Source organism: Panthera leo, chromosome C2, assembly GCF_018350215.1.
Source record: "Panthera leo isolate Ple1 chromosome C2, P.leo_Ple1_pat1.1, whole genome shotgun sequence".
Lineage (NCBI taxonomy): Eukaryota > Metazoa > Chordata > Mammalia > Carnivora > Felidae > Panthera > Panthera leo.
This window is the reverse complement of record NC_056687.1, coordinates 121,516,581-121,534,672: the sequence shown is the minus strand read 5'-3', so window position 1 is coordinate 121,534,672 and position 18,092 is coordinate 121,516,581. Positions and strand designations below refer to the sequence as shown.

Here is an 18,092-nt window from a genome sequence, read left to right as displayed (position 1 = left end):
TAATTTTCCTTTTGATTTCTTTGACCTGTCGGCCTAGTTTCCACATATTTGTAAATGTTTCAAATATTTTTCTCTGGTTGATTTCTTATTAAATTCTGCTGTGATTGGAGAACATACTTGTTTTATGGCCCAGATTATGATCTGTCTTGGTAAATGTTCCATGTTTACTTGAAAAGAATGTGTATTCTGCTGTTTTTGGATGGAATGTGAATAAATGTCAATGAAGTTTAGTTGGTTGGCAGCATTGTTACAGTTTTCTGTATCTTTACAAATTTTCTGTTTACTTGTTCTATCAGTTGTTGAGAGGAGAATTGTGACTTTGTTCATACCTCTTTGCAGTTTAATCAGTTTTGTTTCATATATTTTTAAGATCTTTTGTTGGGTGCAAAATATTTAAGATTAAGTCACTTGAAGAATTGGCTCATATTATCATTATGGAGTCCCTAGTAATATTTTTCTTTTGTCTCTGATAATATTCCCTTTTCTGAAATCTACTTTGATGAATATTAATATAGTCACTGGAGCTTTCTTTGGATTAATGTTAATATGATATACCTCTCTTTGTCCTCTTACTTTTAACCTATCTATGTTTTTATCACAATTTCTCTGTAAGTCGGTTTCCTCTTTTGTAAAAATGGGGATAAAAATAGTGTCTAACTCAAGAGATTCTTATAGGGTTAAATTAGATCATGGAAGGTGCTAAATATAGTGCCTAGGGCTCCAGCAAGTACCTTTATACAAATTAGAAAAAGAGCCTCTCTGGGCAGATGAGTTAAAAAACGTACCACCTCTGGCCAATGAGTGGGAGGAGGTTAACCTTTCTAGGTCTATGCTCCAGGGCCCAGGACTTGAGCACCAAAGCTTGGCAGATTTCAGCTCCACTCCTACCCTTGGAAGGCCCATTTGTGCTGGACGCAAGTGCTTAAGCATGTGGGTGGCCCTCATCACATCTGATGTATAAAGAACCATAATTCATGCGAGGCTGAATAGCATAGTGATTAAATCCTTGGCCTCTGGAATCAGAGTTAGATGTAAAATTGTCGACTTGTGAAGTTCGTCTTCAACATTCTTCATTCTCTTCCTGCTTCCTTCTGAAGCATCCCTATTCTCACCCATCTTACCTGAAGGAATTGGATATAGGCAGGCAGTTCAGGAAGCCAAAGCCAGGCCAGTCCTGATTAGACAGGCTATTTTGGAGAGCAAGACCTTTGAGAGGGAGAGTCTGGTGGAACCACTCAGCCCCACCCTTGAATTCTGGCTGCTGAATCAATAGAAAATGTGTACAGGGAGCAAGAGAATGACCTTATATTCACTACTGATCCTGACTAAAATTTCATATCCTCAGTGTGTGGTAAGGACTCAAAATTGTTTTATTGGAAGTCAGATGATAATTTCTTTCAGAGCAGAGGCCATGAGTTAAATTCCTTTGATCTCTGCAATGTTAGACATATATGCATTTAATAAGCCTGCACTCAGTGTGATAGCATCATTGATACTGCATTTTGCAAGATACTTTCACAGGAACTGCTTCATTCTGTTTTCACCACAACCTTATGAAATAGGCAGAACAGCCAATTTGGAGGCCAGTTTTACAGATGAGAAAGATGAGACCCAAGAGGACACATGACCTGCCCATGACTACACGGTTGACAGGAGGTATAAGCTAACCAGGAACCCAGGCCTTCACCCAGATTTCACGTCCACTCATCATGCCAGAGATTCCCAAAGACCAGTTGTCAGGCCAGTGCTAGGGCATGAAGGAATTTTCAATAATCCTCAAAGAGATTAGAAAAAAAAAAAAAAAAAAGACAGATGGTGTGTTCATTTTTCATAAAGCTAAACTTATTCAATTTTAAATGCAATCCTTTATTTTGAGACTATGCCCTTCCTAATTTCATGTAAAAATATTTGTTCTTTTATTTATTGACAAGGTGAGAATTGCTATTTATTTGACATACTAAAAGTTGTCAAACCATTCCCTCCCAAGTTTTTGACATTTTACCGGTGTGCAAAATCTAAAGGACTGGGAAACCCTGCACAACCCTCACATCTTATGAATAAATAAATGAATGGAATATTGAAGGCAACTAAGTCTTTATCCTACCAACTTGCTGAAGGGGGCCATCCAATCTAGAGAGATTAAATTGGAAAAGCCTGAATTCAGGATATCTTCAGTTTTCAAATTGGGTCAGTGCATCATCTTTGGAAGTGGGGTCAAGGAGAGTATTGAGGACCTAAGAAGAAAGATCATACTCCAAAATAAGTGGATTGAGTTTCTTTGAGTAACATTGCCATTTTGATTTGTCATTTTCTTTGTCCAGCCTGATCAAATACTCTGCTCACTTAAGGGAAATTGACCTTGGAAACAATGTCCTGGGAGAAATGGCTGCTACTGACATACTTGAAGCATTAAGAGCCAGAAAGACAGGTAGAGTGTTTTCAGTTTGTGTTCCCCTCCACTTGTCCACATCCATTCACTCCTAAATGCTATTCTACTCACAGCTTTCTCTACTTTTTTCATTAAATAACTGGTCTGAGCTAAGTGATAACCAAGAGCACTATCATAAATCGCCTACCCTTGTACCAATTTGCCCAGTGATTTGCACAGAGTTCAAGAACTTCTAGGATTTCATATGTCATCTTTGACCTAAGTACAGTAGTCTCCCCTTATGCGTGGGGGACATGTTCTAAGATCCCCAGTGGATGCCTGAAACTGCAGATAGGATCAAACCCTGTATGTACTAGGTTTTTTCCTATGAATACATACCTATGACAGTTTAATTTATAAATTAGGCACAGAAAGAGATTAACAATAATAACTAATAGTAAAATAGAATGCTTATGATAGTATATTGTAATTAAAGCTATGTGGGGGTGCCTCGGTGGCTTAGTAGGTTGAGTGTCCAACTGTTGATTTTGGCTGAGGTCATGATCCCAGAGTCATGGTATTGAGGCGTTGGACTCCATGCTGAGTGTGGAGACTGCTTAAGATTCTCTCTGATTGGGGCGCCTGGGTGGCTCAGTCGGTTAAGTGTCCAACTTCAGCTCAGGTCATGATCTCACAGTTTATGGGTTCGAGCCCTACATCAGGCTCTGTGCGAACAGCTCAGAGCCTGGAGCCTGCTTCAGATTTTGTGACTCCCTTTCTCTCTCTGTCTCTGCCCCTCCCCTGCTTGTGCTCTCTCTCTCTCTCAAAAAATAAATAAACTTAAAAAAAAAAAAAGATTCTCTCTCCCCCACTTCCTCTCTCTCCCGCTCATGCTCTATAAATAAATAAATACATACTATGTGAAAATGGCTTGCCTCTCTCTCAAAATATCTTACTGTACTGGAGTCACCCTTGTAATGATGTGAAATAACAAAGCCTACGTGAGGAGGTGAAGTGAGGAGAATGACAGGCATTAAGCTCCTACTGACCTTCTGATGACTCCTCAGAAGGAAACTCATCTGCTTCCTGACCGCTGATGACTGAAACTGTGGAAAGAGAAAGCCCGGATGAGGGGGTGGGGGATGGGGCTACTGTAACGATTGTCATTAGACTGAAATTTTCTCAGTTGCTCTTTCTTTTCCCTCTCTTCTCTGAGTCTCACTTATTCTCTGAGGGACTCTGTCCTATTCTCTATTCTCCTTCCCAACCCACCTGCAGATATTCCTCCAGATAGCAATTGGAAAACTCAGGTGACATCTCTCATAAGATTCTGATGTGCTTTCTGGACCATCAAAGATGGCTTCAATTTGATTGGCATTGGGAGAGCAGTAAGGGTGGTTTATGACCATGTAATCCTTTGAAAATGAGAGACTCACATATGGAATGAGTTATTTATTACACATTGGCCAACGCTGCCCTCTTCCTTTCATTAATATGCATGACCAGAATTAACGATAGCCATACTTACAGCTGACAGAGGGATGAAGTAACGCCATTTTAAATAAAGCTCAATGAAAGACATATAAACAGATTTGAACATCCAAATTCAGTGTTTAAAAGGGGGAAAGAGATGTACATGGGTGGCTCAGTCAGTTGAGTGTCCAACTCTTGATTTGGCTCAGGTCATGATCCTGGGGTCTTTTGATGGAGCCCCGTGTAAGGCTCCACTCAGAGCCTGCTTAAGATTCTCTCTTTCTCTTCCTCTCTCTCTCTCTCTTAAATAAAAATTTTTTAAAAGGGTGGGGGAGAAATCTTGGTGCATTATCTGGCAGGTTATGTGGAGAGAATTAAGTAGTAGAAGTATTGGTCTTTGTCATCTCTTCAATAAAATGATCTTAGAGACATGGCATAGTTTTAGGTTGCATTTTTTTTTTTTAAACAGTGGCAGTTTTACAAGAATTACACTATTACTTCACCAATAGGGAAGTAATCACCACTTTAAAACTAAAACCACCAAGGTGCCTGAGTGGCTCAGTAGATTAAGTGTCTGACTTTGGCTCAGGTCATGATCTCACAGTTCATGAGTTTGAGGCCCCGCGTCAGGCTCTGTGCTGACAGCTTAGAGCCTGGAGCCTGCTTCGGATTCTGTCTCTCTCTCTCTCTCTCTCTCTCTCTGCCCCTCCCCTGCTCACACTCTCTGTCTCTCTCTCAAAAATAAAAATAAAAGATTAAAACTACTGCACTGCCATTTCTTCACAAGCCAATCAAATGATTCCAGGATTTTTAAATTATCCCTTTATTTTGGAGAAACAAAACATCTTCCTAGTCCATTTGAATTGAATTCAAATTCAATGGAATTATTAAAAATAATTTAAACTTAACTTTAATTTGAGCTTAATAAACTGAAAGCAGGTTAATGATTTCATTTGGTTTTCCTTAGTATGGGAGTAACTTACTCACTATACCCTGTGGCAAAAGATATTATAAAATACCACAGGCAGTGTTCTGATCTTTATTGTAGTTAAGTGCTAATGATGGGCAGTCCCAGATGATTTGACGGAAAATGATTCTCATTGAGTACTTATTTGGAGCTGCAAAACATTGTGCTTGCTTAGTAAATAGTTCAATTTGCATAAGTAGGGAAGATAATTATGAAATACCCACCTGAAAATACAGATTCTCATTTAAAAAGCATTTAAAAACAACTTATAGTTCAAGGAAGTATTAATTTCCCAAATATAGTAGTATATATCATGAGTAGCTTTAATACATCCATATTTTGAACCAAAATAATTATGACTTGTTTCCATGGAGCACCTCAGATTGTTAGAAAGACTCCTCAAAACAGGGTTAGCTGGTTGGATTCTACAGGGAAATCTCTTGCCATTTAGCCTTAATGGTATCCTTTTAAACATTAAAAACAATGAGTGATATCACTGATTATAGAACTAATGTTCTTCTTTTGATTGCTTTTGTGTTCTTATCATTTGCAAGTTAACAAGCTAAGTTCTAATTCTACTTCTTTCATGAAATCCAAATTAATAGCCTAAAGTAATTTATTTGCCTACCAAGGAATTCTTATTGAACTACCTTTAATGATGGAACACACACAATGAAAGCTTCCTCAGAAACATCAGCAACCTCACTTGTTACAAAAAAAAAAAAAAAAAAAAAAAAAAAGGTTAGCAGAGGGTTGAACTATCTACATCTTATAGGGTTGCTTTTTGACTAATTAAAAAAAAAAAAAAAAACACACCAGAATACTTAAGGATTGTTTCACTTATTCGTTCTTACTGATTTATTTATTTATTTCAACATGAATTTATTAATGCTGTAGAGCAAGGCCAAAGGGCCCACGGTGACCACTGAGCTGAATGCAAACAGGCTCACGAAGCGACCCACCTCTAAATAACCATAGGCCCTAACTAACCAATTACCAGTGGGCACAGTTCCTAAAATTATCAAAAAGGGAAAATTCCATACATTTCCTACCTCCTCACTGTGCCCTGTAACTGTGGCTCCTCACCCGTGCTTTGTTACAGTGTCTCCTTTGCTGTCTTGCCCACTGCTTCCTTACAATGTATTCAGTAAACTTTTATCTCTTTTGTTCTGCCTTGGGTGAACTCTTTTATCGCCTGTGCCCCTGGCCTCCACCCAATCGGAGTGCCCCACATTTGATGGCTACTCCATCTGATCAGGACAACCCACAAATGCCAGGCCTTGTTTGAGTTAAGCAGTGAATTCCTGCTTTCATGGATCTTCCTAGTGAATTACAGACAGTAAACCAACTATAAAAAGAAGTAAAATACACATTATTGTATATCGGATATCAGATGGGGATCATACTTAAGGGAAAAATAAAGCAAGAAAAGGAGATAAAGCATGTATGTCAGGGGTTGGGAGTTTTAGTTAGGATATCCAGAGAAGGCTGTACGAAGAAGAAACATTTGAGTGAAGGCCAGAAGGTGTGAGGGAGCAAGCCATGTGTATCTGGGGAACGAGAATTCCAGGTAAGCCGAACAGCGAGTGCAAAGGCTTATGGCAGGAGGCTACCTGGTGTGTTCTAAAACCAGTATGGAAGCCAACATGGCTGGAGTGGAGTGAGAGGTAATGGGAGAGTCATAGGACAAAAAAAAAAAAAAAAATCCAAGAAGTAAGCATGGAGGGCAAGGGAACTTCTAGGCAATTATGATAACTTTAGTTTTTAACTCTATTGAGAATGGGAAGGCATTTGAGAATTTTGAGAGGAGTGACCTGATCTGACCCACATCTCAGCAGGATTACTCTAGCTCTATGTTGAAAATACATTGGAGGAGAGGTGAGGACAGAAGAAGGAAGACCAGTTAGGGAGTTTTCCCTAGAAAAATTAAACAGCCTTTCAGCAGACCCAGCACACCCAGCATGGCAGAGAATGAGAGTGAAGTAAGAAGCTGAAAAGAGGAGGATTAGGGAAAATTCTGCACACTCAACACTTGGGACACAGCCTTTACCATTACTGCAGCCTTCTTTGTCTGCCCTGCTTCCAGAGGCCAAAAGCCATGTAGAAGACTGGGGTATTCTTTGAAAACTGGATAGGCCCAGAGAAAGGAAAAACAGGTGCTGACACCTGGCCATGCCCTCATCATTCAAAGAAGCCCAGCAGGTAAGCAAGCCCTGCTCCTACAGAGGAGCTTCCCATAAGCCTTTGGATGCCTCATGCTGCACTGTGAACAGAAATCCAAACATCTCCAGATACTTGAGGCAATAGTTTGATATAGGAAACCAAGCCTGAGAGAAAAAAGGGATCTCTGAAGATAAAGAGACAATACAGAAAATTAAGAAATTAGTTATGACTCCTCCCAGTGAAACAGAAGATAATGCATCTGTGAAACAAGAACAGGATGCTATGAAAAAAGAATAATCAGAAAATAAGAAAAAGTTCTTGGCAAGTATAAATGATAGCCAAAATAAAAATTTCAAAATGAATGTTGAAAGATGAATTCAAACAAGGCTTTAAAAAGTAGAACAAAAATAGGAAGATGAAAAATTAGAATATATTAGAGGGGATCAGTCTGTGAACACCAATATTTAACTCATAGCTCAGAAAGAGTGAACAGAGAAAAGTGGGGAGAGGGCATTATCAAATAATTATCAAATAAATCAAGAACTTTCCCAGAACTAACAGACATAAATCTGTATATTGAAAGAGCCCATTGAGTGCCCTGCACAGTGAATGATAAAAGCTATATCACCATGGCATTTAGAACACTAGGAATAAAGGGAAAAGTCTAACAATTACAGATAAATACTGTATATTCTGTACAAAGAACTGAGAATTAGCATGACCTCAGACTTCTAACTGGAAGCTAGAAACAATGAGGCACTGCCATGAAAACTCTATGAGAACTTTATACATTCCCAACTTCTAACCAAGTATGAGGATAAAGTAGTTTTCAGTACACAAGAACTAGAACTCTTTGCCTCCTCTGTTTCCTAGGAAGCTCCCAGAGAACACATTTGAGCAAAATGAGAATAAACCACAAAGATGAAGAATCCAGAATCCAGAAATCAGGAGAACCAATACAGAAAAGTAGAGAAGAGAGTCCCAGGGGCACCTGACTGGTCCAATTGGTTAAGTGACTCTTGATTTTGGCTCAGGTCATGATCTCACCGTTTGGTTCGTGAGATTGAGCCCTCATCGGGCTCCACACTAATGGTGCAGAGCCTGCTTGGGATTCTCTCTCTCTCTCTCTCTCTCTCTCTCTCTCTCTCTTTCCTCTCCCCTACCTCCCTTTCTATCTCTGTGCCCCTCCCCTGAGCTCTCTCTCAAGATAAATAAACTTAAAAGAAAAAAAAAGAGAAAAAGAAAACAGAATCCCAGATGATGGTTGAAGGTCAGAACTAGTCCAAATGGACAGAAAAATAGAAGACTTTGGAAAGGAGGAATACCGTGGTAAAAACTGAATCGAGCTTTGGAAATACTTAAGTATTTTGCAAGAAATACTAATGGGTGTATGAAAAATAAAAGAAATTGGGGGAAATATTTAGAATTGGTACACAGGAAACTGTGCAAATGAAAAATTAACACTATTAACTCAGAAGAAAGTTATATAATTGGGGCACCTGACTGGCTCAGTCAGTAGATCATGTGATTCTTGATCTCATATTGTTCAGGCCCCACATCGGGTGTAAAGATTACCTAAAAATAAAATCTTAAAAGTTTTATGAGTAAGAAAAATACTGTGAACAAAATATATATGACCATACCAGTCAATACAACAAGTGTTGATTTAACTAAAAATTTTGAAATAGAACTGTTGAGAGGTTTGGTGAGAAGATGGGATAACAGTCAATACATAAAATGTTTAATGGAAATATCATATAATATAAAAAGCACTTTCTTTGGAGTAAGGCAGCAAATCTCATGAAGAACAGCTGAATGAATGAGTATCAAGGAGGGCACTTGTGATGAACACTGGGTGTTATGTGTAAGTGATAAATCATCAGATTCTGCTCTTGAAATCAATATTACTCTATATGTTAACTAACTAGAATTTAAGTAAAAACGTGAAACCAAAAAAAAAAAAATAATACAAAAGAAAAAAACAACAGCTGAATGAGTTAAAAGTGGTTTTCTTTGGAGAAGAAGCCTGAGGGAAGGGAAAGGGTCTATTGTTTTTCAGTATGAACTTTTTAGGCCTGTTTGATTTTTTAGCTATATGTATGCATTACTTTGATTACATTTTTAGAGAATTGAAAAGTGCATAGCTTTTTTAAAAAATATTTTTCAATGTTTATTTTTGAGAGACAGAGAGAGAGAAAGAGAGACTGGGGGAGGGGGAGAGAGAGAGGGAGACACAGAATCCAAAGCAGGTTCCAGGCTCCGAGCTGTCAGCACAGAGCCCAACGTGGGGCTCAAACCCATGAACCACGAAATCATGACCTGAGCTGAAGTTGGACGCTTACCTGACTGAGCCATCCAGGCACCCCAAGTGCATAGCTTTCTACCATGTGATTCATTGTTATATAATTCCATGTCAATATCTAATACTATCTGAAATCACCTCAGCTTCCACTAAGGAACTGAAGGCCTCACACGCTATAGAGCGTTGCCGTATGGCTAGAGTTTTGTAAAGAAAAGCGAAAAGGATGAGCAAAAGTGTGGTGTTCAGGGAACATGACAGTCTTTTGTGAGTTTGGCTGCCACATGAATCCTCTGAGGCCTTAAGCTGGCCCCGCCTGCCATACTCCTGGCCCCATTTTAAGTGGTTTGCAGCCCCCGGCACTACTCACAGATGACCCATGCATCCCACACTGCTCCCTCAGCTTCACAGTGATCAAGACTTTAGACCTTGTTTTCCTATTGAAGCTCTGTCCTCCTCTACATTTGTGCTTGCCTTTTTTTTTTTAAATAACTCTGAGTTTTGTTTTTCTCCATGACGATGATTTATACCTATTTGCTGTTAAATTCTGCATCAGTGAGAGATGATGTTTGGCTACATGGAACAGAACCAGCTATAGTGGCTTAATCAAGTAGAGGAAGACTGAGCAGGTACAGATGTGCCCCAACATCATTCCTTTCTCTTTCTCCACCATCTGCCTTAGCAGGTGGTTTTTATCCTCATAGTTTTAAGGTGGCTGCTTCACTGAAAGCCTCCCATCTCCATTCCAGACCAGAAGAAGAAGAAAGGGACCAGGAGATAGTGCTGGTACCTGTATGAGGGAATCTCAGAAATCCTCAGCGACTTTTGCTTATTTGCAGTTGGCCAGAAGCATGTCACATGCTCATCCCTAATTTTTAACTGGGAACATTGCTGCCATAAGAAAAATGTGAGCTCTGTTAGAAAATAAGGTCAGAGGCGCCTAAGTAGCTCAGTCATTTAAGCGCCTGACTCTTGGTTTAGGCTCAGGCCATGATCTCACCATTTGTGGGTTCAAGCCCCACATCAGGCTTGCGCTGACAGCACAGAGCCTGCTTGGGATTCTCTCTTCCCCTCTCTCTGCCCCTCCCCTGCTCACATCCTCTCTCCCTCTTTCTCTCTCAAAATAGATAAAGAAAAAAACAAAGAAAGAAAGAAAGAAAGAAAGAAAGAAAGAAAGAAAGAAAGAAAGAAAGAAAGAGGAAGGAAGAAAGCAAATAAAGTCAGAAAAGATATTAGGCAGGGAACTAGAAGTATTTGCCTTAAGCTCTTTTAGATTGCAATAAATAGGTCCACTGGTCCTTTCTACCCTAGACGTGGTCAAAGAGGCCTTTGCAGCCAGTGACCCCTCTGGAGTGGCCCAAGTGAGACACCAAGGTCTATATTAGACATTTGGCATGGTCCCTCATGTCACCTAGCAGACTTATGTCTATATAACCTGCTGCTCTACAAGGAAACATGGAAGACACTGGGCCAAAATCAGACCCAGGAAACATGAAGGGCTACTGCTCAACCTCTCAATCTAGGCACGTTCCTGGGACACTTCTTGCCCTAGATTTTGTTATGGCCCAGCCCCACCCTGAGGTTCCAGAGCAACTTTCCCTGCGACCCCACCTGATTTTTTGTGATGACCTGTATGTAGGATGGAATGACCCCAGCACACCAAGCATCAATAAGCACTGCTCACCAGAGGAAAAGATCCAAATAGGACACTGACTTTGCTTCTCTTCCAGGCACATATGTACGACTCAAGCCCCCAGCGACATGGTTTCTGGCCCTTTCCAAGCCTTGAAATTACAAACTGTATTGTCTTATACCTCCTGGTCCCTTATCCATATTCATCCACCTTGCCCTCCACTACCTTTTACTGTGCCCAGCCTGATTTGTTCTCACAACCTTACAACCATTTTCATGTTTCAACTTCAACTGACCCTCTGGAGGTGACATTCAGTACTATTTTTAAGGTTCATAATTTTCCTCTCAACCATACGTCTTACTTACCTGTCTGCTTCTAGCCTCTTCCTGGTGTATCCTGGCCTCCACAAACTACAGCTTGAGGCACCTGTGATACAAGCAGGACCTGGACATTGGCTAGATGAGAAACAGGAAGGGGGAGAAGGGCAAGTGCCATGGGAAATAAAAGAAGGATGGGCTGACACAGGCTCTCGGAATGGCATACTAGGTATTTGAGTCTTATTATTCTGACCCCAGTTTTGATGTGTGGGCGTAGGTCTTTCCCCTGACCACGAAACAACTGCCAAATGTGAGCGGGGTGTCCTACAATTCAACTCAATTCTGACCCTATGTATCTGGAGATAGCATTAGATTCTACAGGTTAAGGGCTCTGTCACACGAGACTATCCCCTCCCCTCCACCACCACTTTAGACACCAATCACAAGTCCAAGTTGTTACTGTGCTTCTGACTGGCAGGCTGTAAATCTGAGGTTCTCATGACCCCCTCCTTGAGTTTTATTAATTTGCTAGAACAGCTAATAGGACTCAGGAAACCAGTTTATTTACTGGATTACTGGTTTATTACAAGGATATTAAATCAATAGCCAGATGAAGAGATATTTAGAGGGTGAGGTCTCAAACAAAGGAGCGCTGTCCTCATGGAGTTTGGGGCCCAGCATGGTGGCACACAGAAGCATTCTGGTTTCCCAACCTGGAAGCTCTTTGAATCCTGTCCTTTGGGTTTTTATGGAGGTTTCATACATAGGCATGATTGATTAAATCATTGACCACTGGTGATTGATTCAACCTCTAGCCCCTTTCCCCTCCCTGGAAATCAGGGGGTAGGACTGAAGGTTTTAACCCTCTATTTATGGTTGGTTTCCCTTGGCAACCAGCCCCATCCTTAGGTGCTATCCAAAAATCACCTCGTTATCATAAACTCCGGTGTGGTGGAAAGGGGCTTGTTATGAATTATAAGGCACCCATTTCCCCTTTGTGGCTCTAAGGTGTTTTCAGGAACTGAGAACAAGGGACCAAATGTTATATTTTTCAAATCTTCTTTTTTAAATGAATTCCAGTGTGGCTAACATAAGTGTTATATTAGTTTCAGGTGTACCATATAGTGATTGAACAATTCTCTACATTACTCAGTGCTCATCGTGATGTGTACTTTTTAACCCCCGTCACCTATTTCACCCATTCCCCTACATACACCTAAGAGACCAAATGTTATAAGAAGAGATGCTCCCATTGCTCTTATTGCTCAGGAAATTCCAAGGGTTTGGGAGCCAGGAACCACGGACAAAGACCAAATATATATGAGAAATATGGATGACCAAATATATATTTCTTCTAATCACAATATTGCAGGTCTTTATAGGAAAATCAGTGAGAAATCTTGGTCTCAAGTGATACAAGACCAACTCAAACTGATTTAAGTACACACACACACACACACACACACACACACAAATTGTTGACCCATATAACTAAAAGCCCATGGGTGGTTCTAGCTACAGGTCCAGGTGGATTCAGGGGCTCAAATAACACTACCTACCTTCATCTCCTGGAAGTTCTGCTTCTGTGTTGACTATATTCTCAAGCAGGTTCTTCCCACACAGTGACAAGTTGGGTAGCACTAGCTAGAAGTTTACATTGTGCCAGTTTAATCTAAGAAAGAGCCTTTCTCCTGATTTCATTGGACCATCATGAGTCACATGCATAGCTGTTAACACATCACTGTGCCAGGGAGAATAAATCCACTAATTGATCAGATTTGGGTTATGTGCCTGTTTAGCCTGAGAGCACAGGGGAGTGGAACCCCAAAGTAAATTCGAGATTCTGTTCCAGAAAGCAGCTAAAATGCAAGCTGGACAAGAAAAACCAAGAGACATCCACTAAAGATGAAGGGCCAGGGGAGCGTGGGTAGGTCAGTCGGTTAAGTGGTGACTCTTGATTTCTGCTCAGGTCATGATCTCGCAGTTCAAGCCCCATATCTTGCTCTGCACTCACAGTGCAGAGCCTGCTTAGGATTCTCTCTCTGTCCCTTCCCTGCTCATGCTCAATCTCTCCCCCTCAAAAAAAAAAAAAAAAAAAAAAAGATGACGAGCCAATAAAGTATTAGAGGTAATGAAAGACAAGATTAGAATTTCACTTTCAGATGGTTAATCTGGAAGTAGAGCCCAGAATGGATTTGGGGCTGGGAAAGTCTGAGGCTAGGAAGACCAGTTAGAAGGCCACTGGAATTATCCAGGTAAACATATGACAGTAGGAATGGAAAAGAAAGGACTAGGGTAAGAAGTTATTACAGAAATAAATTGTTATGGATCACTCACATTAAGAGGGAGGGGTGCCTGGGTGGCTCAGTCCGCTGAGCCTCCAACTGTTGATTTTGGCTCAGATCATGACCTTGTGAGATCAAGCCCCACGTCCGGTATCAGACTCCCCACAGGGTGTGGTGCCTGCTTGGGATTCTCTCTCTCCCTCCCTGTCTGCCTCTCCCCCTCTCAAAATAAATACAGAAACAACTATATAGATATAGATATAGGAAAAAGGTATTAAGTGAAAGGAATTTTGCCCAATTAATAAGAATGTGGGAGAATGCCCCTCTCAGAAGCCCCAGACTTACTCCATTAAATGGAGTTGTGAAATATCTTACGCATTTACTGTTATGTTCTTTCGCCCATCAGGTAAATGTCCAGTCTTAAAAATTACAGTCACTCCTCAAATCTCTTCAGAAACCTTCAGATCTATTTGGAAAAATAGCAAGAAATCTAGTATTACCTGTAAAAAGAAGAAAAAGGTATGCTCTCGGATGTCTGTGTCTGTGAATTTCAGCCACCAGGGGAGTGCTGTATGGATTCCTGGGCACTAAACTGGGGTAGATGCCATCCTCAGCAGATTTTGCACTTGATAAAATCATGAGAATTTTGGTTCTGGGTAACAGTATCCTTGTGATGGATGATGATTGGACAAGGGACAAGTAGTAAGGGAACAACATAGTTCCCTCAAATGTTAGTGCAAATCTTGCCTCCTGTCTTCAACTTTCCCACTTCCCACCCAAATCCTGGTTCCTGTTAGCTTATTGTGGATTTGAAATGGTGAATTTACTCAAACTATTTATGAAGCATGTGGGATCTATTAGGGGGTAATGATTTACATATGTTTGCTCTTTATTGTATGAAGTTGAACTTCCTTTTTTTTTTTTTTTAATTTGTGATTCTTGTTCATTATTTCACAGGCTAAAAACTGAATGTGGATGCCATATCTTTTTATGGGTGCTATCTATCTTCATAGCCTAGAAAGATATTGCTTGTTCAATAATAATAGTTTTCACTGGAACCATGCCTCTTTCAAGTTCTAAATTTTGATGACTATTTTATGAAAGTTCAAAGTAGTGTTAATCCTATAATGCTTGTCATTTTCAAAAATGTGGGTTTCACAAGTTGGCCTTAGTAAAAATAGGTAGGATTCTTCTCTGGGGCTTCTTATGTGCATGTGAAATTTATAATTTAAAGGAAGTTGTGATCTTTAAGAAAGAAAGAAAGAAACTACTTCCATAAGTATATCTATAGTTGGGAACAATAGGAATATTTGGAAGTAATAACCACTTTCTGAAAGACAGCGTCTCCCAAAATGGGGATCTTCCCCAAATGAGGAAACTTCTAATCACTTTATCCCCCTGCCCCATGAAGATATCTGCTCCATGGGAAAGGCAAGAGGTACAGTTGACCGATGTATGGATGATAAATTGGATTAGTTGAAAGTCATATGTATGACAATATGGTGCAGGGATGAAAAACATGGACTGGGGAATGAAATGGACTGAAATTTTCTGGAAAACTGCTGCTTTCCAGGTGTGTGACATTAGCCAAGTCAGTGAGCCTCGCTGAGCCTCAGTTTTCCCTGATGCAAGATACAGATAAGAATAGCACCTGTCTCATGAGATGACACATGTCAAGCATTTTGGGACAATACTTGTTTCATAGTGCATGCTCATATATAAATATTAGTGGCTACTATTATTGTTGATGTTAGAATTGAATGTTTCCAGTTATTTCACTTGGAACAGCTACACAAGAAAAAAGGAAAAGAAAGAAAAAAAAAAAGACTTAAGACCTCTTCATTTTTGAAGTTAAAAAAAAAATCACAACAACCAAGACTGTCGGGGTGCCTGACTAGCTCAATTGGGAAGGCATGAGACTCTTGATTTCAGGATCATGAGTTCAAGCCCCACGTTGGGTGTGGAGCCTGTTTAAAATTAAATTAAATTAAATAGGGGCACCTGGGCGGCTCAGTCAATTAGCTGTCTGACTCTTGATCTCAGCTCAGGTCTTGATCTCAGAGTTGTGAGTTCAGGCTCTGTGTTGGGCACTCTGTGTTGGGCACTGTGTTGGGCACTGGGCTCTGTGTGAAGCCTACTTAAAAAAATTAATTAATTAACTAATTAATTAAAGTTATTTTTTAAAAGGCAAGACTGTCATTCATATTATATACAAATGTAACAAGTTCTGGCAAGTCTGTGGAACCAAACTATCTGTGGAGTTGAGGATGGGTAGAGTAAATTATGTCCACCCTTAAATATCTTAGCATCTAGCTAGGAAGACAAGATTCTCATCCGTTAAAAGTAAACAATAATAGAGTGTAAGAGTTGAAATAACAGATCTTCAGAACTTACACATCCAGTGTGTGAGGCCTCCTGAGAAATTGTTCCTGCTTAAAAAAAAAAAAAAGACCTTTTTGAAATCTGCCACAGACATCCACTGGGTCGGAGTGTAAAATCTTTGTGCCTCTTTAGAAGTCTTTTGACAACGTCTATCAAAATTAAAAATACATAACTTTTGGCCTAGGCATTCTACTTCTAGAAATTTATTTTACATATATACTCTCACAGATGAGTTAGAAAATATTTATGATATTCACTGCAGCACTGCTTATTATACATTGGAAACAGCTAAATGTCTCTCAAAGGCTTCTCAGAGAAATCCTCAGAGAAATGGGGCAATACTGTGCAACCATCAAGAATACTGTGCAACCATCAAGAATACTGTGCATATGGAAGTGCTTATGTGGAAAGTGTCCTCTCATACTACACAAAAAGAGCAGGCTAGAGAATAATATGTGTAAAAAAACTCATATGAAAAATGTTGTAATATGTAATATGTACCAACAATCCCACTTCTGGGTATATACCCAAAAGAATTGAAAGCAGGGTTATGAAGAGATATTTGTACCCTCATGTTCACAGTGGCGTTATTCACAAGAGTCAAAATGTGCAAGTAACTCAAATGTCTATTGATGGATGAATGGATAAGCAAAATGTGGCCTGTCCACACAATAGAATATTACTAAACATTAAAAAAGAAGGAAATTGGGGCACCTGGGTGGCTCAGTCCATTAAGCATCCGACTTTGGCTCAGGTTATGATCTCACCGTTCATGACTTTGAGCCCCGAGTCGGGCTCTGTGCTGACAGCCCAGAGCCTGGAGCCTGCTTCAGATTTTGCATCTCACTCTCTCTCTCTGCCCCTCCCCTGCTCGTGCTCTGTCTCTCTCTCTCAAAAATAAATAAACTTAAAAAAATAAATAAATAAAAAGGAAATTCTGACACATGCTACAACATGGATGAAACTTGAAGACACTGTGCTAAATGAAACCAGTCACAAAAAGATAAATACTGTATGATTCCACTTATATGAGATACCTCGGATAATCAAACTCAGAAATCAAGTAAAATGCTGGTTCCTGAGAGAAGAAGGGCAGATAGAAAATTGTTTGATGAATATAGTTTCCATTTTGGAAGATGAAAAAGTTCTGGACTTTGTAAATGTAAATGTAAACTTTGACAATGTAAATGTACCTAATACTATGGAACTCTACACAAAATAGTGATAAACTTCATTGTGTGTATTTTATCACAATTAAAATTTTTTAAATGATTTGTATTATGTATCTGTTTGTACATGTATAGGAATTTCTGGAGAGTCTATTAACAGTACTTGCTTTTTTTCATTGTAGATCATTTTACTATTTTAACATTTTTATCATTTATGAGCGGTCAATTTAAATTTCTTTCATTTTTTTAATGTCTATTTGAGAGAGAGAGAGAGACAGAGCATGAGCATGCACACGTGCAAGCAGGGGAGGGGCAGAGAGAGAGGGAGAGAGAGAATCCCATGGGGGCTCTGCACTGACGGTGTGGAGCCTGCTTGGGATTCTCTCTCTCTCTCTCTCTCTCTCTCTCTCTCTCTGCCCTGCTTGTGCACTCTCTCTCTCAAAATACATAAATAAACTTTTTAAGAACAAACACTTAAATTGTTTGATAAACATCAGTAATAGCCTTTTTTGGTTGCTATGTGACCTGGTGACAAAAGAGTACAGTAAGTGCTGTGATTTCCCAGAAATATTATAGGAATATATGTTGGCAAAGAGCAGTGAGTGAAGACACAAAGATGAGTACATTTTTCCTCAGTACAGAGAGCAATCCAGCTGGAGCAGGTAGGGGAAGTTCTGTCCGGTTGAAGAGATGTTAAAGTGTAGGGAAAAAAGAGTGTCCTTGAGTTTTCAGCATTTCAACTGCATGTCTCTCCTTTTTCTTTCAAACCGCCCCGTTCCCAACAGCAGAGTGCATTTTATCCTTGTCTAGTAACGGCCTTCCTCCTTTGTTAGATGTTTGCATTTAGAGCCGTCTCTAGTCTGATGTGTGGTCGTTTAACATGAACAGAACATGTGTTTTGTATGGTTCATCTGGGTTTGTTTACAAGCATTTTTATCTGGCTCATAAAGTTAGTGTGGTCAGATTAACATCTGCCACCACTTCTACTGCTCTGTTCTGGCTGACAGCTTGGGAGAGGAGTGCTTTCTTCACTCAT

The 18,092-nt window shown here is 39.9% G+C and overlaps 1 protein-coding gene across 2 annotated transcripts in view; it reads left to right on the top strand.

Annotated features, from left to right (window-relative positions):
- Positions 1-15,472, top strand: part of LOC122198684 — a 51,894-nt gene extending 36,422 nt beyond the window's left edge. Inside the window, exons 9-11 of one of the 2 annotated variants that reach the window (XM_042903401.1) lie at positions 2,322-2,428; positions 13,912-14,024; positions 14,463-15,472. In XM_042903401.1, the coding sequence (XP_042759335.1) occupies positions 2,322-2,428; positions 13,912-14,024; positions 14,463-14,474 (232 nt within the window). In that variant the 3' untranslated portion in view covers positions 14,475-15,472. Of the gene's footprint in view, positions 1-2,321; positions 2,429-13,911; positions 14,195-14,462 lie in introns of those variants that run through there. The other variant, XM_042903400.1, reaches the window with a different exon arrangement.
- Positions 15,473-18,092: the final 2,620 nt, after the last annotated feature.